Source organism: Chaetodon auriga, chromosome 24, assembly GCF_051107435.1.
Source record: "Chaetodon auriga isolate fChaAug3 chromosome 24, fChaAug3.hap1, whole genome shotgun sequence".
In the NCBI taxonomy this organism is placed as follows: Eukaryota; Metazoa; Chordata; class Actinopteri; order Chaetodontiformes; family Chaetodontidae; genus Chaetodon; species Chaetodon auriga.
In genome coordinates this window covers 16,762,349-16,789,370 of record NC_135097.1, presented here as the reverse complement: position 1 = coordinate 16,789,370, position 27,022 = coordinate 16,762,349, and the positions used below count along the sequence as shown (strand labels likewise).

General features: G+C 42.2%; 1 protein-coding gene across 1 annotated transcript; it reads right to left on the bottom strand.

Annotated features, from left to right (window-relative positions):
* Nucleotides 1–661: 661 nt before the first annotated feature.
* LOC143317485 (uncharacterized) lies at nucleotides 662–26,359 on the bottom strand. Its single transcript, XM_076725637.1, has 30 exons — nucleotides 26,146–26,359; nucleotides 25,913–25,996; nucleotides 25,420–25,747; nucleotides 24,787–24,986; nucleotides 24,255–24,670; nucleotides 23,410–23,564; nucleotides 22,911–23,125; nucleotides 21,914–22,053; nucleotides 21,720–21,830; nucleotides 21,160–21,318; nucleotides 20,828–20,951; nucleotides 20,512–20,715; nucleotides 19,248–19,592; nucleotides 18,179–18,705; nucleotides 17,593–17,732; nucleotides 16,358–16,486; nucleotides 15,802–16,010; nucleotides 15,399–15,524; nucleotides 15,103–15,236; nucleotides 13,060–13,188; nucleotides 12,410–12,657; nucleotides 11,747–11,912; nucleotides 9,044–9,245; nucleotides 8,779–8,912; nucleotides 8,533–8,669; nucleotides 8,004–8,152; nucleotides 7,404–7,610; nucleotides 7,167–7,261; nucleotides 3,163–3,287; nucleotides 662–957 (listed from the first exon to the last, which is right to left on the bottom strand). The coding sequence occupies exons 3-30, from the start codon at nucleotides 25,667–25,669 to the stop codon at nucleotides 710–712; spliced, it is 5,424 nt and encodes a 1,807-aa protein (XP_076581752.1). The 5' UTR covers nucleotides 25,670–25,747; nucleotides 25,913–25,996; nucleotides 26,146–26,359; the 3' UTR covers nucleotides 662–709.
* Between the last annotated feature and the right edge of the window lie 663 nt (nucleotides 26,360–27,022).

Below are 27,022 nucleotides of genomic sequence, written 5' to 3'. Positions count from 1 at the left end.
TCAAGGTAAAAGTACTGGTTCTGCAGTGAGTGATGTGTGATTCTATTCGATCTTATTAGATTGTTAATATCGATGTATTCATGTTTCAGCAGCATTTTACTGTTGGAGCTGCTTGAGGTGGAACTAGTAAACTGTTTTAGTGAGATTCAACTTTGTCATTTTGGGGACTGTTGAATGTGCAGCATGATACTAAGACGTGTTGAATATTAGATAATTAATAATTACCCAAATTGGTCTAGTCTAAAGTCTATTCAGTCTACACTCAGTGATACAAAAAAAAAAAAAAAAAAAAATCTGTGTTTGGTCTGTAGCCAGTGGATCATGTTGGAGCTAATTATGAGTATTGTCCCTCAGATCCAATCAATCAGTGTCATGCACATGAGAACTTGAACATTTGCTGACGTTCATTAACTTAAATGGACGTGATAAAATTTTTCACATCCAGGTTTAATATTTAGGACATCTCTGTCACCTTAAACAGCAACTTTTCATGTTAATGTATCTTAAGAACATAAATAATAATAACAGAAATGATTGGGTAACATATAAAATGTAATACAGAAACGCTCATAGGCTATTACACAAACATATCAGTTTAATGGTGTTTATCAGCACAACAGGGAATATATTTTTATTTAGTTTTGTCATGTAGTCTACTTCACATTCTGATGTCTGTCCATCACCTGAGCAGGACAACACTGAGTGTTCCCTACGAGTCCTCCTCCTCCTCTTCACTACTGCTGGACTCTCCAAACAGGTCTCCATCTGCAGAGACTGGACTCGCTGAGCTGCCAGTCCTGGATGTTGGCCTGACGCTGACGAGGGCCGGGCTGTGGCTGAGACCGAGCAGGACGCAGGTGTCTCGCCCACGAAGCAGTCTCAGACAGCGGACATGTGCATCCAGAGATAGCACCGACAGGACGCTGCATGCCTCCAGGTCCCACAGGCTCAACTGTCCTGGATTATTACAGCAACAGAAACAGTCACATGGACACATTCTGCTGTGTGTGATATGACAGTGAAGATGTTTCCTAATGTGCATACTTTTGTTCTTAGGCTGATTTTTAGTAGATTTTTAGTGGTGATGTGCTGTAATTCTTAAGGTTTCAGTTCTAGATGATTAGGCAGCACCTGGTCACTGATGGTAACAGCAAGTCTGTTTTAACAATACTGGTCCCAGAGTTCCTTTAAACTGAAATGTTCCCCAGGAGTAGCGCTGGTGATTTTAGACACAGTGGTTACAGCTGGAATTGCAAGTCATGTGACATCCACTGGCACGAAAAGGCTTTTTCTAAGGAAGAGCTGTGAAAAGCTAAGTTTTTTTTTTTTTTTTTTTTTTTTTCATAGACACTCTAAAATAACTAGTTGACTCTTTGAAGGATGCACCCTCATAGTATCCACTCAGATCTTCAGGACAAAGTTGATTAATCTCAATTTCACCAACGTTGCAGTCTAGCGGTCTTCATCAGAGTATGGAGGAAAGGTCACATTGTAATTAACTCCCTAAGGTGCCATATACATGACTTTGGGACCTGATGAAGGCCAAGGGGACAAAATGTCCGAGCAGGTCAGCGTGTTTGTTGACGTGGCCAAAATAAATTGATAAAACTGAGATGAATCAATATTGTCCTGAAGATCTGTGTGAGTGTGCTACTGTTTTAGCTTTGGGTGTTCAACTTTGAAACTCTAAAATATCTCCTTGTATTTTCAGAAATTAAGCCTTTGGTTCCAAAAAAAAAAACTGAAAACATTTCAAAGAGGCATATCAATAAATTATTTTCATGCCATTCATGTGGCAAGTCAGCAGGAAGTCAACTGGCTCAGCCGGCGAGAGAACATAAAAGGACTCCAGGGCCGTGGTTAGACCAGCTTTATCTCTGCATGGAAAAACACAGGCCTCTCATTCATTTGAATGAGACCAGTGCAGCAGCACAGCGGGGGTGCCAACACAGGGGGCTCAGGCACAGAAGTGCAGGGTTGTCCTGTAAAGAAGTTGAACCAGGCTCAACTTCTGCTGCAACACAGTGTGATCCGGTGTTGGTCACACGGTCCTCAATAAACCTCTGCCCATCTTCATTCTGAGGATAGTTCTAATCAGGCAGAATAACTCCAAACACCTCTGTGGGTGTGCAGGCCTTTAAGTTTTAGTTGGCCACCGTTGATTTAAGCAGCTTTAATAACAGCTGTCATCAGCTGTAGCTAATTACAGCTGATTCTGTGAGTTGCACAAATGATTTAGGCGATCACCTCACATCAATATCAATTTCCTGTTCAAACTTCAGCACATCATATCATCATTTTAGGCTGATCAGCCTCAAGGCTCTGAAGCTCTGAAGTGTTTGTCTGAACACACAGGCCACCGTGTTATCTCATCTGATTCTGTTCATGCAGACACATGATTAATTTGCCGTTATTCTTGGCACAAGAACAACCAGTGCCTTGTTTAAAACTATGTAGACTGCAAATGGGCCTGGAGTTGAATTTCTAGAAAATACTTGCAATTTAGACCACAATCATTAAAAAAAGAATCTGAAATAATGGCAATTTGAATCCCCTCCAGGAGAGGCGGACTCTGCCAGTAACAATGAAAATTGCTATATACAGAAGCAATTCTTTTCATTCACAGACCTCTTTATGCTGCCAGGAATAAGAATCAGAGAAAAACTGATTAAAACCTCTTTGTAATTACTTTAGCATGAACGACTCAGTTCACCCAAATTACAATAAACTTGGAATTTACTCAAGCTTTCTCCATGATTTGTTCTTAAAAATGTGGGTCAATCAACCCTTTAATGTGACCAATTACAAATATAATAACGCATAACAGCACATAAATCATAAATGGCCTGCTGGCAGCTTCATTAAATTAAAATAGCTGTATATATCAGGCTGATGTTTTCTTTCTTCAAAAATATGGCTCAATCAACCCTTTAATTTGATCCGTTTCAAATAGAGCAAAATCATAACAGTCCGTAAATGGCTGGGACGGCACTGATACTCACCTGCTGTAATATGGCATCTTAATGTGAAAGAGCCTTGAGGAAACAGTTGGTTTTAGCACCAGAGTGTGAAGACAAACACACACTTCAGTCACAGGTAGTTCACATAAATCTTTAAATTGCTTTAAAGGAGCTATTGATAACTCTTAGTCCTGTTTCCTACCTGACAGCAGAATCGCTTTGCTTCCTCCCTCCGTCACGTACAGCTTACTGGAGACTTCTATTGTCAGGTTCCCATAGCCACAGATGCTCCTGTAGCTTCTGTTGATGGTATCCCAGACTTTCAGCCTGTCAGAGCAAACATGGACTACACTAATTTTTAGAAACAAGACAGCATTTCCACATGCAAACAATTAAAACTGAGTACAGAATTCACTATTGGGTTTATCTCATTGGCAAACTGCTGCAGTGCCAACATGATTAGCGTGATTAGCATCTCAGACAACAGTAGGTGTTTGGACTGTGGTGTGAAAAGTGACAGAGCGTGAAAGGTGACCGCAGGGTGGGATTAACCCAATGGAGGGCCTGGAGGAGAATGAACTGCAGGCCTTATTCACCAATAGAGAGTATAACAAGTGAACGGGGCTTCTGGGTCTCAAAAAAGAGAGCAACAGCCAGTCTGTAATGATCAGGCCCTGTAAGGTCATCTCATGTGTTATCATGCTCTGATCTTTAACCTACATGAATGTCCTTCATAACCTAAAGTCGTAAGGATAATATGGCTGGTAAGAGCCACTTCTCATAACAAAAGGCAGTCGGCACTCTGGTTATGGACAGTCTTGTCTCCTCTTTTCTGTTTGTGATGTCCATTGCATTTAGATCCGACGTTCACACAGCACACATTCATACAGGTTGTTTAACACATGTCCAGAACAAAGATATGGTATGCCCAGGCCTTGGGAACTGACCAATTATATTCTGTAACGTATATCTGATTATTGTACTGGGTTTGGTCAAACCCAACATGATAAATGTGAACTTTTGTCTGACAACGGGGCTCATTCTGGCGGAGATCCTCAGGGAGCTCTGACATTCTGAGACCAGCGCTGTATTACTTTATATGTGACCTTAATAAATACTTTGACTGTGAACTGAAGATTGCTTCGGACTGTTCTTGGGCTTTCAACAAAGAACCAGATGCTAACAAGTCGAGGATTCAAAATGGTAGTCCACAAACTATTGGGTGACACAGTGGTTCCATCCACTTTTTATTACACAGTCTATGGAACCGCCTTGAAGCTTTTACCATTTTAGTAAATAAAAATCAATTTATCAAATTACCAGTCATTGCCGCACAACAGCTGACATCTTTGTATGTACAGTATTTGATATAAGCTCATAGGTTTCATTGTCAATCAATAATTTTTCAGTAAACTCGTCTTCCAGTTTAACAACAAACAACAACAAATAGTCCACTTACTAGCCTTTTCTAGAGCTTTCAAATGCATCTCACAGTCCACAGTTTGCATACTTGTCCTGAAGGTATGTCAGCTGCCACCACCTGACCGTGATAGAATCTTGGTTACGTGAGCCTCTGAGACTGTTAGACGCAGTCAAAATGCTCCAGATAAAGCTACGGTAGTAAATGGGCTTTCAGTTAACATTGTTTTTACTTTTTAAAATATTGCTTTCACGGTCAAGAATGGTTTTATGCTCAAAACATTCTCCACGTTTGATCTTCGTTCAGATATTTCAGTTTTGCAAGCAGCACAGCAGCTTCACACTGCAGTCGACCTCTGTTTCCCCTGCAGCAGCTGTGAACACATATCAGCTGTTGTGTGGAATTCATTATCTGAGTAAATGTTGCTGCTGAGCACAATGTCCCCGTGAAGAACTACAGTAGCATGCAAAGTGGAGCTGGATGATCCTCTGATATATTAGAACGCTTTGAAGAAGTGGAACGAAATACAGGGCACGCGAGGGACAGCATAACATTACTGGGGTGGGGAGTGGGGCTGAATTTTATACTTCACTTTACGCTTCAAAAATAAGAAAGAGCTGAAAATACAGCCACTCTCAAATCTCAAAACTGCAAAATAAAAGATGTAACAGCTACCAAATTCGGTGCAAATTGCCTGAAAATAAATAGGATTTATATCCGATGATGTTGGAGCCTGATGTGTATGATATCAGATGTCAGACCATCATCACCGAAGTGATGATGATTCCAGGTTGTGTGAGTCCTGTCGGAGACCTTTCATCCAGACAGCTGTTCCAAAGAGCACACAGTTAAATAAATAAATAAATCAATATGCATGTTAATACTGTCAATAGCTCTTTTACACATGGTGACATGAACAGGTGTTGCCCCTGTAACTGAACGAGCAAAATACAGACAGGTGACAAATTAAAGGAAAAACCTGAATAAAGGAATGGAGAAACATAATGAATGCAGACGCTTCCACACACAGGTGCTCTGCATGGTGCAATTAAGCACTTAACATCCATCCATGCTCTGTGGCATGTATAAATGTTGAGTGGGCCCAGTTTATCCTTATTTTGTATCAAGATGGCAAGAGGAAAAGATCTAAGTGCCTTTGAAAGAGGGGTCATTGTTGGGGCACAGATGGCAGGAGCTTCAGCTGCAGAGACCACTCAACTCACTGTTTCTGACATCTGCATTTAAATCTATGGGAAAGAAAACATTAGTCAATAGGGTCGGACACTGTGGTCAACAGCGCACATTTGATGGCCGTGATGCTTGTGCATTAGTGCGATGTGTCAGAAAGAACAGAAGAGCAAGTCTTCCTCAGGTGACTGAGAATGTCAACGCAGGACGTGATCAGACTGTGTCAGTAACAAGAGTCAATCACAGAGAGAGGGATCATGTCGCAGAGGTGCAGTGCATGAATCCCTCATTCCAAAGATGAAAACACATTTGAGAGTTCAGTGGTGCAAAATCCATCTTCACTACAGAGAAGAAGCTGAGACCTCATTCAGAAGGAGAGTGGGTGAAGGAGAGCCTTGTTGCAGCTGCTGAGCTGCTCAAACTTGACAATGTAAAATTGTTCTTAAGTGTCAGTTCGTCTCTAAGAATTCATGGAAATGACGGAAAAACCCTAACGTGAACAGTTAGTGATATCAGGCATCTGTGTGATTTGCATACCTGTCAACACTGGGATTTGAAAATAAGCTTTCAAAATGTGAAACCATTTGAAGCAAAATTAAAGCAGTGGCAAGTGCAGCTGGAAAGAGGAAACCCTGTTGCATTTCCCTGCTCCTGCTATGACATCTGAATACGTTAAGGAGTGTGAAAATTCCCTCAGGCATTTGGTGAGAGCTTTAAGGACATGGAAAGCAAACAAAAGGAACTGAGCATATTTGCTTCGCCTTTTTATGTGGAACCACCTGATGTGCCTGACAATCTACACACAAACACACTGAGGTGTGCAGCAAAGACGACCTCAAAGCTATGCACAACAACCTGTTCAATGACAAATTTCATCAACCATGAGCCTCTTTCACACATTGTTCTCTGAGGTGACTGAGGTAACCTTCCGGGCACCTCTAACGATTTTCACTATTCACACATGCAGCTACATGCAGGAACATTGTCATCTTGCGTGTTTTCACACATGCCATGTCAATGCTGGAGTAGATGGAGCAAGGCACAGTTCAATGCAACAGTTATGGTTTTATATGGTGTTTTTCTGATGTCAAATGTGTTTTACTTGTTATTTCATGGCGTAGATCACAAACCATGTTGAGGATTTTTCTGTGTCGGTGTGTGACTGTCTGATCACTGAGTTGTCTTATCTTACTTGTAAAGGATGAATCAGAGGTAAATCTTACAGGAGTTCCTCATTTGTACAGGTTAGAATCAAATTTGTGTGTACAAATGTTTTGAGTCGTCAGTGGTCCAAGGCTCAGTCTCATCTGTTCAGTTGCGGGGAGATGGAGGCCATTAAGTCTTTGCTGTGGCTCAGGAGGTTGAGCGGTCGGCTGCCAATTAGGAGGATGGCGGTTCGATCCCTGACCTCGCCAGTCCACATGCTGAAGTATCCTTGGGCTGAACCCAAAGATACTGCCCAGATACTGATGCTACAAAACTGCCCCCGATGCTGCCCCTTGGGCTGTGAATTCATATGTACATCGCTTTGGATAAAAGCATCTGCCAAATGACTAATTGTAATACAATTCAAGGACTTAAGGTCACACGTACTGTACCTGTTGCTTCCTGTGACCCCAAAGACAACTCTGTCTGCACTGTCTGTGATAGCAACGCAGCAAACTCCAGCCTCATTCCTCAGTCTTTTCCTCACCTAAAAGAATTTGTGCAACACATAACATGCAGTCAATATGAGATCTCAAATCATCCACAAGGCCATCACAAATTGGTCATCCATTAATTTAAAACAGAACAGTTGAAGTTCAAGCAAACTGAAACCAATGGTGACAACCCACTGCTCCTTTGTGCAGGTCCCACAGGGTGATACAAGGGCTCCTCTGCTCTTGGTTGTAGTTGGTCAGCACCAGGTGGCTGCCAGTGTAGGTAACAGCTGAAGTGTGGAGGCTCAGCAGAGATGTTTTATCCTCCAGAGTGTAGAGGTGTTCCTGCGAAACCATGCTGAAGACATTGAGGTGGTGGGCAAAATAGGAGCACACCACCACCTACAAAACAAAGGAGTGGAACAACTACTTGATGTTATAAAGACAACAATCTCCAAATCTAAATCTGAAGTGACTAAGTAGTAGAAACCACATGCTGGTTGAGGCGGCATTGACACCACATAACGTCCATCACACTGATCGATCTAGGTTCTAGGTTCATTTTCAATCATCTCAACAGTAAAGTGTCCAGAAATATTATGTTGGTCGCCATCTCTCTCTCTCTCTCCCTTCCTGCATTTCCTGTCATCTTTCTACTGTTGGTGTCAAAGGCAGAAATGTCTTAAAAAACAGTTTCACACTCCTTTTCAAGTGTGTGGAATAATACAAACAGACAATGCCCCTTTACCAGCCTAACAACATGGCAATATTCTCTGCAGATAAGAGTTTAGATACTTGTTCATCTCCACTGAGGAGGTATTGGTCTATGCAGTTGTATTTCTCTCTGTCCAGCCTTCTCATCGCCTCTTTTTCCCTCTGTGCCTCCCTCGCCAGCCTCCTCTTCTTTGCAGACTGGCTCTCGGTCCGAATGTCCCAAGGCATCACTGTGACAGAGCAAGAACACTCAAACTCAGATAGCACGACAGGCAGAATGTGACCCATCCAGACCTGTGCTATCATCTAACCAGATATTAGTGACTGATTCTGCAAGAAGCTTTTATAGCAGCAGAGCATCCATTATTTAGTTCTTCGAATTAAAGAATGGGTTGATGATTTTTATATCCCCACAGTTCACTAATGGAAGGGATATTATCATGGCACTAAATGCTTACTATTAAAGTGATCTAGGGGCTGATGTAGATACTGATTCTGCACTCTATAAATTGATATCCCACAATAAAATGTGAGCGTTAAAGAGTCAGATTTTTCCATCGTCACGATGATGATAAATATCTGTTTACAGAGGGAGGATCAGGCAGCTCACACGTTGCCTCTCTGTGCGGTGTCAGATCAGGCTGCAGGTCCAGGACAGTGCTGCTGCTCATAAGCGACTCTCTGTGGGATGGTTTGACCTTATGTTTGACAGAGCCAGAGTGCAGATCCCAAAGGATCAGATGATCTCTACAGAAACACAGAACAGACGCAAATTTAACTGAGGTTTGGCTGAAATGGGTTTTTGAAGGGCCACAAGACTTTCCACGCTCCCTGTATGTCTCACATGAACTCTCACCTGTTCTCTGATAGGCCCAGAAGAGTCTGCCCATCCTCCAGAAGACGGTACTCATGCTGAGGACAGGGAATAACTGTGATCCCAGTCAGTCTCCTCACATAGCTCCTCTTAATCAAATCATACACCAGAAGGGTCTGGAGGTCAGACGTGACGTATCAGTGTTACTCTGACAGGAGGTGTGGTTCAGTAGCTCAGAACCTACTGAACACATGTACTTAATATTAGTAGATGAATATAACAGAATTAACATCAAAGAGAGTCTGACCTGGAAACCATATGAGGGGGTGTCCATGTTGTGGGCTGTGCCTTTATTTGTCAAGATGTAAAGTTTGAAGTCACGGGCGAGCACCACATCAGCGCTGCTGTAGAGGCCGTGCTCCACTCTGACAGGTCGGCAGATGAACCGCCGTCTGGTCAAGTTCCACACATACACCGTCCCAGCTCTGATGGAGCGGCACACAGCATACCTGCCAGCAGAGGGAGCCAGAGTCCAGCAAAGGAGGACAACGCCACAAATGTGGACTGTATGGCACATCAAGTGTCAGTTTTGCTGGAAAGTGCTGATCCTGATATCAGTACTGCACAGTTCAATGCAGAAGAAATATTTCATTCTCCTCAGGTTGGAAAATTCCTGTGAGAAAGCAGAAAATTCACGTTCCCCATTGATGCCAAGCGCATGCAGCAGGTCTGAGGTCAGACTTGGAGCAGAGCATAATTAAATTATTTAGTCTCATGGCATCCTGACTGAATATTGTGATAATGTTTCCTGCATTTCACCTTGGAATTACAACAACAGCATCATAATTTAACTGGTCATTGCATTTTGGCCTCATCCTTTTGTAACAGAGGTAACAAAAGCTAAGAATTACAAAGGCTGTGTTAGGTCGTCAATACAGTCTAGTGACTTTGGGATATATAATGGCATCCATTGTAACCTATTACTATTTTTGATTTCTTTTCTAATGCAGTCAGTAGAGACCTTGGCATGTATCACAAAGCAAGTTCAACTTAGCCCGAGTCAGTTCTTAATTACATGCCAATCACATGCAACATCATCACACACCAGGGTAGCAATGAAATGGTAATACCAGGAAAAAGGAAGCCGGTTGTTAAGGCAGGAAAAAGTGATATTCAGGTCGAATATATTCAGCATAATCAGGCAACTAAAGTAGAATAAGAAGTGATAGAAATATGAAATTTTGGCGGTTTTTGTCTCATGATGAACAAACTATTAACCCATGAATAAGTGATACACTTATTAATATTTTCTATACGACTAAAATATAGTTAATAGCTGTTGTCATAGCATAATTAACAGTGTGCACAGCAGAGCGCGAACTTAATATGCAGTGATAATCACAATTCATAAGTTCGTTAATGGAGTATGTTTATTTAAAGTCTTTACACAATGCAGATAAAGTTTAATGATATTTAAAGATGTGGATACTTGTCACTTTATTGTAAATCAATGTTTTTCCCCATGTTGACTGAATTTCATGCAATTTTGTTGTGATTGGCTGTGGTTATGTTTGTAGATAAGGTGGTAAGCAAACTACTTAAAAAAACAGTCTATCACTGTTTCTATTGGTTACTGCAAAAGTGAAGCTTCCACCAAAGCTCTGAAAAAGTAGCATTTGAAACAGACAGGTGTATGAGTCGGCAGTAAATTCCATCCAGACCCAGGATACTAATGACGATAATTCTAATGATAACCATCATCATTATGACGAGCGATGAGATCAGGCTAACTGTCACGCCTGTCAACATGCTGACATTCCAACCAGACTTGTTAGGATCCGCTAACCTGTCTGTTCCTACTGTTCCTAGTGTTCTCTTTTTATCCTTTTCCCCTGGTGTTATGTGTCTGTCTGTCTCGTCACCTGTCTGTCTCAGCTGGGTGTTTCCCTGCACCCAGCTGGCTCCATCTCTCCAGCAGCGCACCTGGAGCGCATGAGCCTGATTAGGGCTCAGTATATAAGGAAGACGCTCAGCTTGGTTTGTTGCCGGATTATCCTGAGCTCTTCCATGAGTTTCCAGAGTCCGTGCCTAGTGAGTATCTCCAGTTGGTTGCCAGTTGCTCTCTCAGTATTTTTGCACATTTTTTGAAGAGGCTTTTTCCTTTTGCCACTCGCATGTGCTTCTTTCTTTTCAGTGCCTACAGCCATGTCCAGCCTTTGTTCAGCCTCAACCTCCCTTGTGGTATTTTGGTTGATTGTTCCACTCATTCGAGTGTGCCTTTTGTTAGTTTTTTTCCATTCCTTATGAGTGCACCTTTTGTTTCTCACTTTGTTAATAAACTTGTTCTTTTTTTTTTTTTTTACTCTTGTCTCCGGTCTGTATTTTGAGTCCAACCGCTTCCAAATAAAGGCCTAGCCTAACAAGACTGTATAAAACAGGTTCCAACCCATGAGTACTCAGTGGTCATTACTAATATTTTTACAGAAGCACTCAGTACTCAAGAGACAGACCACAACCAGCTTCAAATTCGGCCTTCATTTTGATCTCAGCTATACACCTGGAAAGTTTCGTGAGTGAAACTTACACAGTTGTGATGCAATCATGTTGACAAAATCTGTCCACAGACAGACATATAAACACCTGCCAAAGATCTGAAAATCACCTCAGTCGTACTTCTTACTACAGTAGGTGTCTCCAGGATGACATTTCGCCATGCTGACACACACACAAACAAACGCACATTTGTGCAGCTATCCTTGTTAGTGCTATTAGTGTTAGAGTTCCATTCATTGTGAAATGATTAAGACTCTGACACAGTGATCTGTGACTTACAATAAATGTGGGCCAGTGGCCATTCACTATTCCCTTCACCTGTAGTTCTAGTACTCTTGATTGGCTATAGGTTACTCAAAAATGCATTGCAGATAGAAGGAAGCCATCATCATAGTGGACCAGAAGCTTCATGAAATGAAAACACAAAGCGGCGACTGTCAGTGGTGTCAATATGTACCTCTGGGTTTTCCCCATAGGGATGACCTCCTCTGTGCCGTCACTTCGGAGCTTATGAATGTTATAGGTAAGAGTCTGGTCACTGATCCTGGAGGTCAAATCCCACAGGCGAAGGTACTTCTCTCCATGGCAGACCCCCACGCAGAAGCGCAGATCAAAGCACAGGCCTGAAGGGAAAGGAAAATGTCAGGACCTTTGGAGGAAAAACAAAGCTGCACTGACCTCTATAGTCTGAAAGGTTCAGGCCTGGTGCACTTCTGACCACATCCAGCTGTGATGTCCCACGGGAAATTAGCAGCTACACTGTGGCCCCACTCTCAGTGTAGGCAATGGGGTCAAAGCATCTAGCACCCACTAAGTAGCAGTTCCAGCATCATTGCTGAATGCAGTGACTGAGGAAAATAAAGGTGTAATATCTGCTCATTGTTTCAATGCTCCCAAAAACAGCTCTGCCTTTTCACATGAGCCAGTGATGCAGTGATAATGGTGGCAGATTTCAAACTCAAAAGTCATTGTTATTTTTGGAACAATTAGCCTTTGACTTCAGACAGAAGCACCTTCTCTTTGATTGGACAAATTCCGATTGGGGGAAGGACTTCATGCTGCCCTAAAACCCCTCTGGGTATCTGCATGCCACACTTTGACCGCTGCCGTAAACACTAACCTTTCGTCAGTACTCCGGGGTAACGAGTGATGTGCTTGTGGTCCTCTGTCTCCAGGTTCCAGGTGACCAGCTCAGTGATGCCAGTACGAGGGGACGGGCAAAAGGCCACAACGTGAGTCCCTGCCTGGTTAACAGTGATCTGGGAAATACAGTCCTGGCTGCAGCCCAGTACAGACCGCACGTAGAGGAAGGAGACAGTGCTGAAGAGCTCGATGTGAATGATTTCACCGCCCCTCTTGTATGGATATCTGACACAAAGTACAAATTGAGGGTTGTAAGAGGATGATGATGTGATGAGGTGTCACTGATTGTCAGAATGAAGTCAAGAGACATCAACACATCTCAAAGGAGGTATCACAGGTCTCACAGGGTTCAAGTTTTGCTTTTATCCTGCTTAGCATTTTACCCCTCAGACGGTATTTGGATAGAGTTGCAAGCCTTTCAGTACCCTGCACCCCATGCTCCCATGTATTTCAGAAACATCAACTTCTCCTCTGATATACAGCATTTTTCGACAAATATGTGCCTTTTTGTACTCTGTACAAGACACAATGCAGACACAAACAAATTCACAGAAAGCTGTTGGATTTTATAACAAATACAGGAGTTGTACCTGCATTTACCCTGCGGTGTGTTTGCTGTGTGTGTACCTGCAGAAGAGCAGCAGGTAGTCTTCAGTCATCTCCACAGCTTGTATAGAGGCAGCACCTTGCTGAGCAGATAGGACAGACATCACAGTGCCTCCCCTGGTGCTGAATACTGCTGCCTCACCACCAGACCTCAAACACAGAGAGGTATCAAATGTTCCTACTCCAAATGATACACTCTAAAGCAGACTAGCAATTGACAGCACACTATTATGGCAGATAGAATGATTTATCTGGATTTATTGTCTAATTTACTCTTCCTGGCTTATTTAAAGGTCCATATTTTTTTTACAGCATAAATCGGAAGTACATTTGAACACACAATTTAAGGAATAACAGGTTAATGTTAAATGCTGTAATGTAGTGTAACAAGTAGAGCAGAGTTGTAAAGTCAGTGAACTTATTCAGTAATGTCAGTTATACAGCAATATCTACCTAATGTTTGCAAACATTAGCTAGTATGAACCACCTTAAGATACTTAAGATACTGGTCATACCAGACCAAGGTTACAGGAGTAAAACCTCTGAGTTTATTCAAATGACCCAACATCTGAGTGATAACAGGCTCCAACCCTGTGCTCTGAAGTTTGGTAGTTGTCTTGTGTTGTGTTGAACCCCTGTGCTGACTTTTGGATCAAAAATTGTGCTTTTGGGTATATTTCAGCTTTTTTTTTTCCTTGTGTAAATGCAGAACAAAATATGGTGAGAATTACTACACTGTACACAGCAAGGCAAGTTGCCCCAGAGGTGGATGCATTTAGCTACAATATGTAACTCAGGAGCAACTTCTAGTCCTAGAGACAAGAATTTCAAATGATTTATGTAAAATTGAAGTTTATTTTGAAAGCTTTGAGAGGCTTGCACTGCTTGGCCCAATATACATGCTTTACCAGACCTTGAATCTCTACATGATTGCGAACACAAAGTTGAGATCCAGGATGAAAAACACCTGTAGATCACCTCAGGGAGGAGACCCCTTTAATAAAAATAAAAAAATCAGTGGGACATTGCAAGTCATTTGTGAGAAATGTGTAAATGAGCTAATGCTGAGGGGTTCCATATTATTACCATCCCTCTTGTCTCATGTTACCACCAACAGTGACCTGGTTTGTTGTTTATCTGATACCTCTTCAGGTCAGGTGTGAAGGAATGGCTTCTGTGCTAATTACTCTGAAAGCATCCATGCCAGTGCTTTTGATGCAGTTTTAATTAGATGGTAAAAGAATGAAGAAAACTTGTATGATCTTGTTATCAGCTGGCCATTAGCTTCAGTATCATTCATCTATGTCACAGGAGCAAAGGCATGAAGGCATCACCACTGTGCTACATTATACTGGTGAGGCACATGAGTGGTGGCCTGTCTTAATAATTTACAGCTGTTTCCAAACCCAGTGGTGAAATCTGTCTGGTTACTATGGTGGCCTGATTTCACAGCATGTTAACAGATATGTGATCTATGTGTTTATTTAAAAACAAGGTCACTCGTGGTGACACTTGTGGCTCATGCATTGTGAATGTGATGCTGCTGAGATCACCATCGTTTGTCAGAAGCTCCTTTTACACAGCTTGTTCAAGGCAGGAACGTTGCACCCCTATTTCGCATCACCGTGTTTTAAAAAGAGCAAACACGGAAAGGGGGGCATTGTTCTGATCTTATTCTGGCACAGGAGGTAGTAGCAAAACCAAGCTGACATCTGCGTAAGATGGAGGCGCTGGCAGGATGGGACACACAACCGTCACAGTTACATTTTGACTCATCAGAATTTCTGTGGACGGTGTTCTCACTGTCATTGGTACATTGTAAAACTGTTTTTCAGTCCTGAGGTGCTTTCAGACAGCAAGCAGTTGTGCCACCTCCTCCACTGTCGACAAACATGTAGACAGGAAGAAACTGTTTATTCTAATTAGCTTTTTGCTAGGTTAATTTGAGCATGGTGTCAAGTTCCAGGTGCAGAATATCATCAGAGGTCACCTTCATATTACTCAGCATATCGCATCATATAATGACCGGATGTCCTGAGCTGGTCAAACCTGATTCTGTCTTACCTGTAGGCAAACAGTACGTAGTCACGGATGGAGTTGTTGGACAGCATAATGGAGTGATCTTTGTGGATTGCCTCATGCTCCAGTTGAATGTTAACACAGTGCAGCAGAGAGCAGGAGGAGGCCAGGTCAAAAACCTAACAAACACACGCAAGACACACATGAGTTTTGTCCAAACCAAACTAAATATCTGGCTCTTTAGCTGCTAAATGCTCCACTATGTTCACCAGCTAGTCGTGGGTTGTGTCTGTCTGCTGTGTGGTGCTGAGCAGGTAGTGTACAGCTCTAGGTGTCATTACCTTGACTAGATGACTTCCATCATAGAAGACCACCAGCAGCTGTCCTTTACAAGTCGTGGTGACTATGGGAATGTCCACTGAATCACTCTCTGAATACACAACTCGCCCAGATTCAACCTCTCTCACCTGAAACAGAGTCGCAAGTTATACATCAGCACATTTCATCTAACAACTAAACTCTCAGTATTTTATACATTACAAAGATGTTTTTTTCTTTTCCTAGAGTGCTACATATCAAAATGGTCTCGATGTTTGGATCCTAAACGCTAGCCTGTTATTTTTAAAATGTTATTACTATAGTTTGTAATTACAATGTGGTTACAAGCTTCTTTAATGTGATAAGGCAGGAACACTATAGTTCCTCTTCAATGAAACCAAGTAGTGAAGCAAAATCTTGTCCAACCTGTAGACTTTGTCCCATGCAGACTATAAGCATCTTATCATCCAGACCCAGGGTGACTGAATCTCCCACAAGTCCCCCAACTGGGTCCAGGCTCCTGATGATCCGCCTCTGATGCAGATCCCAAAACCTCAAGCTTCCATCTGATTCACTAGTCACACACAAAGGGCCACTCTGGCCCCCTCCCAGTGCAATCACATTGTTCAGGTGACCTGGTTAGTAAACACACCATCACTTGATTTGAATACTTCATTATATGTTTATAATAAGCAGCTACATTTACTTACATGCACATCAAAAATGTAGCAACATTATGTTGTACTTTAGCTAAAGTAGGTGTAGAGTGAACAAGAATATACCTTAAGTACTGAGTGTATTCATCAAGTAAGGTCAGGTAAATATAATTTATTATAGCCCAGCATCACAAATCACACATTTGCCTCAATCTGTAGGTGTGAAAGGGTATGACACGCTCTAACCATAGACCCTTGAAAAACTCCCCCGAAAACCACCAAAAATGAAAATGCAAAGGCAAAGCTGTATATCTGTAACATGTTACCAGCCAGCAGGATGGGTTGGAGGCTTCCTGGGGGCAGCAAAAAGGTGGAGGAGGGCAGCAACACAGGCAGGGAGGAGTGAGTACACTGAGCCAGTAGAGCATGGAGATAGCTGAATGTCAGCAGGTCACCTGGGACACATGGCTTAGAGATCAGGAAATATTCATATAATGTGGCACATTATACTCTGTAGAGCTACTGAGGGCTGAAACAAAAACCTTTAGAAAAAAAAGTTGCTGCCAAGTTGTTGACTATCTTTAACTTGACTATCTTCATGCCAAAATACCAAAAATACACAAATTCATCATTCCCCTGGTGCCATTAGCAGACTCATGGGGTGAAATTCTGAATTTAACTATACTGAGACTTTCTAATGCTAGCATGTTCCCTGCCTGCTAGTGTGTTAATGGTTAGCTCACCCGCTACAACAGTTGGCCGAGGAGCCCAGCAAGTATTCACTGTCACCGAACTTCTAGCACCATGTATTTCATGAAGACTCCTGAATGCTGTGTCACCTTTTGGTGTGACCACAGTTTACAGAAAGTTTACCAAAGGTGTATTTGACACAAATGATGTACTGTTTGAAATTCTGGTGTAGCTGGACCTTTAGAAATATAGAATTCTTAATGGATAGCCAATCTTTAACGTATCCTAAAGCAGGTTTCACTGCCGATTTCACAGACTAACTCCCCATACCAGGACCTTTATATGGCCATAGACATCTGTAAATCCTCCTGAACCCTCTTGACTCGTGGTACCTCAGGGCTCAGTCCTTGGGCCTACTATTCTCTATCTACACACTACCTCAGGTCAATTAGTGTCCAGTTCTATGCCACTGACTACCAGATCTACCTTTGATTTTAACAGGACCACCCATGCATCTGAGCAAATCTATGCACCCTTACAGAAGCTGAACTGGCCATCTCAAAATTTCTGCAATTAAATTCTGATGAATCAGAAATTATTATAATAGGTCTTGCGGTTTCTTCTCTGTTCATTTATTGCATTCATTTTATTTTATTATATCTTACTGCATTTAGTCTGTATTTCAATCTACCTTTAATTGATGCATTTTCATATTTTATTTCTTTTTGTATAACACTTGGTACCTTTTTAATGTTTGTGTGAATGGCTACAGTATGTTACACTGTTATACTGTACATTTTATGATATACGATAGATACTGTGAATAAATGCTAACATGCATAATTTAAAGGAGGATTGTGTCAAAGTATACCTTTAGCAACAGGGCGGTCCTCAATAATCATTTGTCCCAGTCGACCCACAAGTTGAGAGGCCAGCTGACAGGGGTCCTGCAACAGTACTGCTCTGGACATTTCCAGAGCAGCTGACAGCACCTCCACATCCACCAACCCCCTAGAGAGATAGAGCGTACTTACACAAACAAACTAACAGAAGGATGACCGCATGCAGTGGGAGAATGGACAGACTGAGGTATAATGCTGGATTATAGTTAATCTCAGAAGTACACGACATCTGTTATGCTCCTGCAGTAGTTTGCTGAAAATAAGGGACATCATTTTTGAAGATTCTGATGCAGCATATGATGTAAATTCTTCTGATCATTGGATCTAGATGCCTTTGGACATTGGAAACTAGACGAAAAACCGTGGCAATCAAAGACATGAAACAGAACCAAAGCCAAGACTCAAAATGAGGATCCTCTTGCTTAGGACAACCATGTAAGAACAAAAAATGTATTCTTCATTGTTGTTCTCTTCTACTAAATATATATATATATATACACACATATATCATTAACGTTATAAAAAGCCTTCTGTCTGTCCTATCATAGGACCTACTTGTCTGGTAGCACAGCCTTGTTCAGGTCCTCCTCAATGTCCAGGACAGACAGACCCCAGGCCTTATGGAGCAGGAACTCGTAGTTGAAAATGCATTCAGACAGGAAGAGCAGGATTTGGCCTGAGTGGACCAAGTGGTAGGGCAACCCATGAAGCTTCCTCAGGTTGAATCTGTAACTTTTAGTCTTACCCTCACCACAGTCTCTCTCATCCAGTATCCATGCCAGAGGCTGAAATATGTGTGTGTGTTGTGACTTCTCTCTATAGTAGTCAGCGTAGTCTGCATGCACAGCCTTGCGAGAGTCTTCTGTTTTTAAATAGCGGTTTATGCAAACATGGCTCAGCTTAGAATGCGTCCAGCGGTACACCCATGTCCCATCTGTAGTGACTTCAGTTAGGTGACAACCGAGGTCACGTTTCAGTCGCGCCCACAAGACATAAGGCACCCTGGGGTGGCTAGAAGAAGACTGACATGAGGTCACTTCCTGGAGTACTTCCCCATCTTGGGCCAGCAGGTCCAGTAACTCCTGATGATGGGAACAAACATGACTTGAATCAGACTTTTGGACATGACACTGTCCTTCTGAGCTTGAGATGAGAAGGTATCAATCTTATGTCTGCAGGGTTGGAAGTTGGACATTATTAGCCTACTTTATCATAAAGACTGGACACATATGTACATATGTACATATGGCAGTTAGCCTGGGTTTGGGTCATCTTTGGGTCATCTGCATAACAATGCAGGCAAGGTACAGCATATAGCAATTCTTGATCATAGCATGGGACCAAGACAGGAGTACAAGCCAGGATGGCCTGCATATTATCACTGGTACAGATTTTACCTGCATCCATTATCAGCCTGAAAGCTATAAATGTTGACTGTAATAAATTACATATCTCAAAAAAGGCTGAAATATCTATAAGTTGATTTTCATTGTGCACTAAAGGGATGCTGAACCAGTGGCTGCTCGTAAGGTAGCAAATCAATCTAAAAACATATGCTGTGTTGTGGAACGTAATTAGTGATAATGTGTATATGCAGGTTGTAGTTAAATGTAGCTTTCCCCACCTGTTCAGTGACACCCCAACGTGAGATGGATATCAGAGATGCAGCCCGTCTCACCAGTTGCCTCCCCAGCTCTCTCTCCAGGCGAGCCAGCATGCCAAGGTAAAGGCCCTCCAGGCTAGATGGAAGGCTGAGTCTGGCCTGGGGGGAATAGGAGGTCCAGAGCATGCTCTCAGAGTAGGCTGCTTCCAGGTACAGAGGGCAGGGACAGGACAGACAGGCCTGGACCAGCAGCTGCCACTGCTGCTCCTGCAGACACCGCTGGTCAGTCCACAGCTTGCTCTCTAATGCAGCTGTGATGTCATCTAGACTGAGTGGAGGGAGGGACAGGACTGTGGGATGGGCTGACTGTGAGAGAGAGAGAAAAGTCTGTGTAATCTATACTGTAAATCACATATTTATTTATGAGTATCTAATAGTGCTGCAAGTATCATTTAAATAAACAATATGTAAAAAATGTGTACGTGGACATTTCTAATTAGCTGGTTCAGCTGCCTTCTCCACATCCATCACTAACAAGAGCACAGAAAGCTCACAGAAAGGAATCCGCAAATACTGAAGTCAGTGGTATAGTGGAGGGTATATGCAGGTATATGGCGTATACCCACGTATTTTTCAGTCGGCATTGCGTATATCCACTTATAAATCCCCTCTGACCATTTAGTAGTGTGCTGCAATTATTTTTTCCTAGGATAGCAAAGACATGACCCACCTTAGTCTAATCTCTGTCTCTGGTCTGCATCTTTGGGTCCAAAACATATTCTCAGGCGTAAGCCCAACAAATACAGGACTCTACACAGGAACAATGGTTCCAAACCTAGTAACCTCAATGTACAGACAAGACACTGGAAAGCTAGGCATAGTAACCACAGCTAACCACAAATTTCCATTTGTACATTTGTATTTGTGTACAGATACACATGTCCCAATGCTTCTTGTAAGCTCAGCCATAAGTTCTGTTTATCACCATTTGAACAATTTTACACTGCCTTCACGTATGGCCATTCAGAACACCTTTGCCTTTTGACCTTTCACATACTATTCGTTTCCTCTGACCTACTGCCATTATTCTGTGCACATACCTGAAACTCACATTTGAAGCAACAGATTCTCATCATGAAGCTGCTGATTGTGTATATATATTAATACATAAACTAATGTTGTGCATTTCCTATTTGTTCCCTTTTTATGTTTCTTTGCTGTATCCTCTTTCCTGTTGCCAAAGTGAAATCTAAAATTTCATCTACTTCATTTCAGCTCTACTAACCTGTAGAGTGTGAGTGCAGGGCGAGTCAGTGGTTGCAGATAAGATGAGATGGACATTTGGAGGTAGCGGGGTTGAGATCCAGGAGAGGTCTGCACCATGTTCGTCTGACAGTTCATCTAACCCGTCCAGCAGGACCACTAGGGGCCTCTCTGCTTTGACCAGGGCCAACAAAGAGTGGAACTCACTTATCAGCTGAGGAAGGCCCTGGAAGAGCCAAACATCCTTTTAGACGTAGAATCAACATGTATACCTTCCAAAATCTTGCTCAGTTTGGTAAAATATGATGAAGCTGTGTTTATTTGAGATGGGCCAGCACCTCTGACAGCTGTGTGTGAGGACAATAGGTTTCAGCCAGCTGGACACAAAGACTCTGCAGGTTGAGACGAATATTCCTGCTCTCACCAGTGAAGCCAATGAAGTGCACCAACGTCTTCACAGCTCTGAACCAATGAGGCATAAAAAAAAGGAATGGTTCAATCAATCATACTCAGATGATTCATTTGTTTGATTTTATTTGCACTTGAATGTATATTATCTATATCTGTCAAATGTTTATTTTAGATTTCTGTGCCTGCAAATCCTTATATTGAACACTACAGACCAAAATACTTAATTGATACCATGTGATCTGCTCAACTAGCATCTCACCCAGGCAGCCAAGAGGGTGCTAGCTGTGCTACTGCAGCGATGGTGGTGCTCTTTCCCCAGCCTGGTGGTCCCAGCAGGAGGATGGGTCTGGTTCTTGACTGCTGCAGTGCCTTCTGCACATCATCTAAGAATGTGTGCCTCAAAGTGCAGCCCTTCCACCTGAGGAATAGAGGCAAATCTCAGTGGGCCACTTTCTGGTGTGACCAGGCCTTAAAATTGTTTGTTAAAGTACTTTACTATAACATTAAATATTCACGAATAAATAAGCAACAGTCAAAGTTTTCAAAGAAACATCTTTTGCTATTATTTATTAAGACTGACTTCAATCTAGTGGGGAGAGCACAGACAAAAACAGAAAGACAGATTATTGTGTGCTAATGTATCACTCAGTAAGAAACTGACTGAAAAATGTTTTGAGGACCTTTAAAATAACCTGACTTTTAAAACCACTATGTGAGGGATTGGAAGCAAAACAAAGACACCTTACAAAATATTAAGAGCGTGGTGGATATTTAGCTGTACAGACCAGTAGTAGACAAGAAAGGCAATGACCAACTCACAGATGGAGTCCATAGTTGATGTGACGCTGTATTTCCTCCTGTATCTGCACTCTGACAGCTCCTCTCCTCACAGTGTCAAACGGACCTTCAGTTTTGGTGACCTTCATTGCTCTGGAAAAGAAAAAGCACATAATGCATATGTAGTTGACTAATACACAGAGACATTTAGTAGTTAAGAAGTGTATATGTTGTACTTGTTGAGGGAGTTGATAACAGTCCGTTGAAAGTGGGAGGAGATTTGGTCAGTGTAGAACTGGTGTGACCGATGGTGCTTGGGGCTCAAGCCTTTCTGTCCCCATCCCACATTTCGCTCGTAGATGTTGGTGTGACGCAGCTTCATGATGTCGACATAAGACATAGGAAATGAAAGACAAAAGAACTAAATCTATAAAGCAACCAAAAAATCCATCTGGGAAGAACTGCATCGCTACCGTAACCTTGCAGGCTAGATACCCATCAGTGTCCCCACATCATTTTGATGGGGCCTAAGCCTTGAGTAGTGTTGGTTGTAAAATGTAACAGCAGCTGGAAGGAAGGACCATGTGTTTTTTTTTTGTTTTTTCAAAAATGGTTGGTTGTAAGTTTGATGAGAGACAGAATCACCCAGCTGATGAGTTTGTGACATTCCTCTCCGGCACAGCACGTTGCAGTATGTAGAAAATTAGCTGTAACATCTACTAACAAGAAGTCATTTACTCAAACAGCGCAGCAAAAGTTTGTGCAAGTATCTCACCAAAATCAGAGGAGACTCACCCATACATTTGTCGAAGAAGTGCTTTTTGTCAAAAATGCCATATTGATTTTACTTAGCAGACACAGGGAAAATCAATATGGCAATAATAATAACAAATAATATCAATAATGTGTAAGTGATGTGTACATATCCTTCAAATAATACATAAAGTGCGTAAGTGTTTTCACATGGATGTTCAAAGCATTTCATTTTCAACCAGGTATCTGATTCTGACCACCTAACTGTAGTCACTTCATGCAGAAACTAGTTAACCTCATCCTTGTTGCAATGATATTTTAAAGAAAGTGGTTGTCTAGTGTTGAGTTTAGGATTCACTGTGTGTCCTTGTTTAAATGTAAGGGACAGTTTTTCTAAGAAAAGGTATGACTAAATGTGAGATCAACTCGAGTTTATAGCCACAGCAATCATATGTTTGCTTGCCCTTATGTTGAAAATACCTTTTCATGGAGCCGGTTCATAAACTGCTCGTGTGCTGCATTGAGTACTGGATCAAGCTGAGTTCGTCCCTTCAGGAGGTCGATGTACTGAGCGACATGTTCATTCTTCAGGTTGCAGTAAAGATCTGGGATCAGTCTCTTATAGCAATGGCAGTGCTCTTCCGGTGGAGCCTCATCGACAGACTGCAGACCTGTCTCTACTTCCCAGTCAAGAACTTAGCATAGAAAAATAGATAAACATAAAGCTGTCATTCATCGCAATAGTCATTATCATGACTTTGAAAAATTTCATGTAATTCTGTTGAAACCCATAAATCTGATTGAAGACCTGATCTGTATCTGCTCTTTAAAGGTCTTAACCATAATCCATCTATGTTTGATTTAAGTGATTTAACTGCTCCTGTGAAAACTAACCCAACACCACAGTGGAGTGGTTTCTGTGGTCAGAAGGATTAAGGAGAAACCTCCATTATAAAACAATGTATGTTTCCATCTCCACCTGTTCTGAGTAACAGTGATGCCTCCTCTTGCCCAAGTGCCTCAACTGTGGTGCGTTGTAGAATTCCCCGAAGTCTGTGGCTGGTAGTGCTCCAGTCCTTCCTGGCCTGCCTCCTGTGCTCCTTGTCCATGCTCAACATGTCAGGATGGTGAGAGCTGTGAATGTGACCATGACATAATGACTGGGGTTCTTAAATCTATGTTCATGTTTATCAGATCAGATCCATGTTATAAGACCAAACGTCCATAGCCATGCTAGTGCCTCAGCGAGGGTATACTTTGGCACAGCAGTGCTATGAGCTAAAGGCTAATCAGAATGCTAACATACTCACAATGACAATAACAGGTATAGCGTTTACCACTATCACCATCTTAATTGACACTGGTATTAAACATGAAGTACAGCTGAGGCTGATGGGAATATCACTAATTTTGAAGGTCTTTATTCTGAAATTTTGTCCCGCTGGGGGGCAAAGATGAAAGTTCAGCGGATCATCAAATTTATTACAGGTTTGTCTGTGGGGAACAGGAATGTCTGTACCAAGTTTCAGTGCAATCCATTCAATAGCTCTTGACACATTTTGGTCTGAAACAGAATGGTGGTGCTGATTAAAAAGAGATCAATAAAGTTATTAGCATGCATCCTCTAGGGAGAGAGAATGTCTCAAAGTTTCTGGGTGATTTAATAGCCGTTGAGATTCAGTCTGGTATTGCAATTATTTTATAGAAATTATTTTAAAGATATTAATAATTAATATTGTAATTAATATTACAGAGTACATGTCGTGATCTAATGTCATGATCTAATGCCACACCATAAACTGTCATCAGTAAGTTTGTTTTCACCTGATGGGCAGTAAGCGGTAGACAGGAGGAAGACAATTCTCATCCAGCTTGTAGTACATCTGGAGTAATGTTAGGTCTTTGTCCAGATCCCCACAGTTCCTTCTGCCCACAGGGCTGCGTCTGGCCTCCTCTCCTTCTGAAAATGAGTCCAAGGAGGTCTGGCTCAGCAGTCCAGAGTTTGTAGCCTGATCTACGAAATTCAGATAATTTCCGTGAATGGGATCCTGGATGAAACTGCCAGAGCTGCTGTCTGTACTAATGCTGGACTGAGAGCCTGAGGCAGGAGAGTCCACCACGGGTTTGTTCCTGGACATCTGCTGCCGGTCTCTCTCCACCGCTCTAACTATGGCCTCAAAGGCCTCTCTGGTGATGGTAGAGGGAAGGCTCTGGACCTCATACTTCTGTCCTACAAACACCTGACCAACAGAACAGAGACGTATAAATGAATTCATCATCTGAATACAAAGATGCTCTTTGTTGAAAAACTGCACTATTATATTCAGTCAAATAATACCACAGGGTGAACTCTTACAATAAAGTTGGGACCCCGGGTTTTCTGACATTGCCGGAGAGTCTCCACATGTAGCTCGACAGTGTCGTGGCGTTCAGAAACAGGTGTTCCAACCCCCAAGCGAAGGTCGACCATCCTGAAGTCATAGCCCCTCTGCTTACAGTACAGATACAGTCTGGGATAAACATTCTCCATGAGCGCACCTCTCTCTGCAACTGTGTCTGAGAAAAAAACACACACGCATATATATATACTCATGTAGAACAACTGTCACATCTTCCTTTGGTGTTGGGGGTGTGTGTTCAGAACTATTAGCACTTAAGAAGCGATGATAGGCAGGTTTTGTTACCATTGGACACAACCAGTCAAGCTGTAAACCCCTTTTTCTAGCCTTTATGTTAAGCTAAGCTAACTGCCTGCTGGCTCCAGCTTCATTTCTATTATGCAGTCATGAGAGAGAGGTCAGTCTTCTCATGCAACTCCACACCACAAATAAGGATGTATCTCCCAAAATGTCACCATTTGAAGTATTCCATTGATATCACATGAAGACTGACTTCAACACAATGAGTGATCCCAAAATAGGATTTTGACAAACACCTGACAGTTATTCAGAAAAGAGTATCTTTAATGGTATAAACCATTCATTCTTACCTTTGTATCCACCACATATGTAGACCATGAATCTCTTCTCCTCAACGAGAGATGGAGGCGCCTCATTTCTTTGAACTTCATCCGTCTTTGTACCGCACAAGTTTGCCTCTGGGATCATCACCACATCATCTCTGTTTGAACAAACAGACAGATAAGTCCTGCTGTCTGTCTGTCTCTCCTCCTTGATACAATATTTGTCCTTTCCCCTTCTTTCTTCTTTGTCCTCATCTTCTCTAACAAGTTCCTCCATGGTCTTTGGTAACTTTGGTGAGTCCTCAGCTGATCTCCCATATTCATGCTGGTCTCGAAAGGCCTTGGCAGCCTTAACCTGTTAAAAAAACATTAGGTCTGTATGATGAGAGCTTGGCAGGTAATTTGAGTTGAGCACTACTCTGTACTCTGACAAATTACAAAGAACCTCCCTCAGGCACACAGCTTCATGTTTTTTATTATATTTTCACTCAGACTCATTGCAAGTCCATAAAGGACATACCTTGCAAAAATGGTCTTGTTGCAGTACATCAGTTATTCTGTCTTCGAAGTGAAGATCGCTTTGGATTTGACCTGTTTGCTGCTGCTGTAGTTGATAATGGAGACAAACAAGATAAATCAGCTGCTAAACTTGGTTTAGGGATTGTTTTTGTCGTGAATGAATGAACAAAGAACAAAAAATACATCTGCAGATATGTAGTGCTTCAGTGTTGGGTTTTGGCCAGAAGCCCTTACTCTGAGGTGATTTGAAATATTGCACTCCTCCTTCAGTTTAGGTTCATGCCCCTTCCTGTTTGTCCTCTGCAAAATAAGAGCATCAGAGAAGTACAGGGGTGTCTATGTTCAGGCCTGATAACTTTTTTTTTTTTTTTTACTAAAGGTGCTGAACAATAGCTATTTCACTCCAGTGATTCAGTATTGAATGTATTGAAAGTCTGGCCATCTGCTGGGTTGCTAACCAAAACAATAAAACTTCATTCTGAGGGAGTAGTGTACTTAAGGATCTCCGTCCTTGCTCGTTAGGCTCTAGGGAGAGCAGCACACCATGCTAAATGGGGAATAGTGATGTGTAATCCCAGTGCCACCACTGAACAAGCTATGATAAAAGACACGAAATTGCCTGATCAAGTTCACCGCTCTCATATCCAACAGAGCCATAAGGTACTCCAGATTTGTTGCAGAACACATTAATTCTCTGGTTGCTGAAAGATCTTCAGTGGGTGTAACACTTTGTGTGTTTGATTTTGCCCAAATGTGGAAGTTCCTTTTCCCATAACGTTCGAGCTCTTACAAAGACTTCAGGAAGGTATGGGTCATCCCCATTCCCACTTTCCGGACTGGTTTGAGGTGAATGGGATGATGAAACTGAGTGGATCATACTAATCTGGCCAGTATCCTATACTCATTGCAGAGGTTAAGTACTCAATAGGTCAATGTAACGCCCAGTGTCCCTCTCCATGCGTCAGTGCAATCTTGGCTAAGCCACAATCTAGTGCACTCTGATTGAACCTCTTTTGAAAGATGCTGAACCACTAAGGGGAGGATAACGATCCATTGTTGGATCTCAAAACCACCAGAAGAGAGCGATGCTGACATTCTGCACTGCACTTCA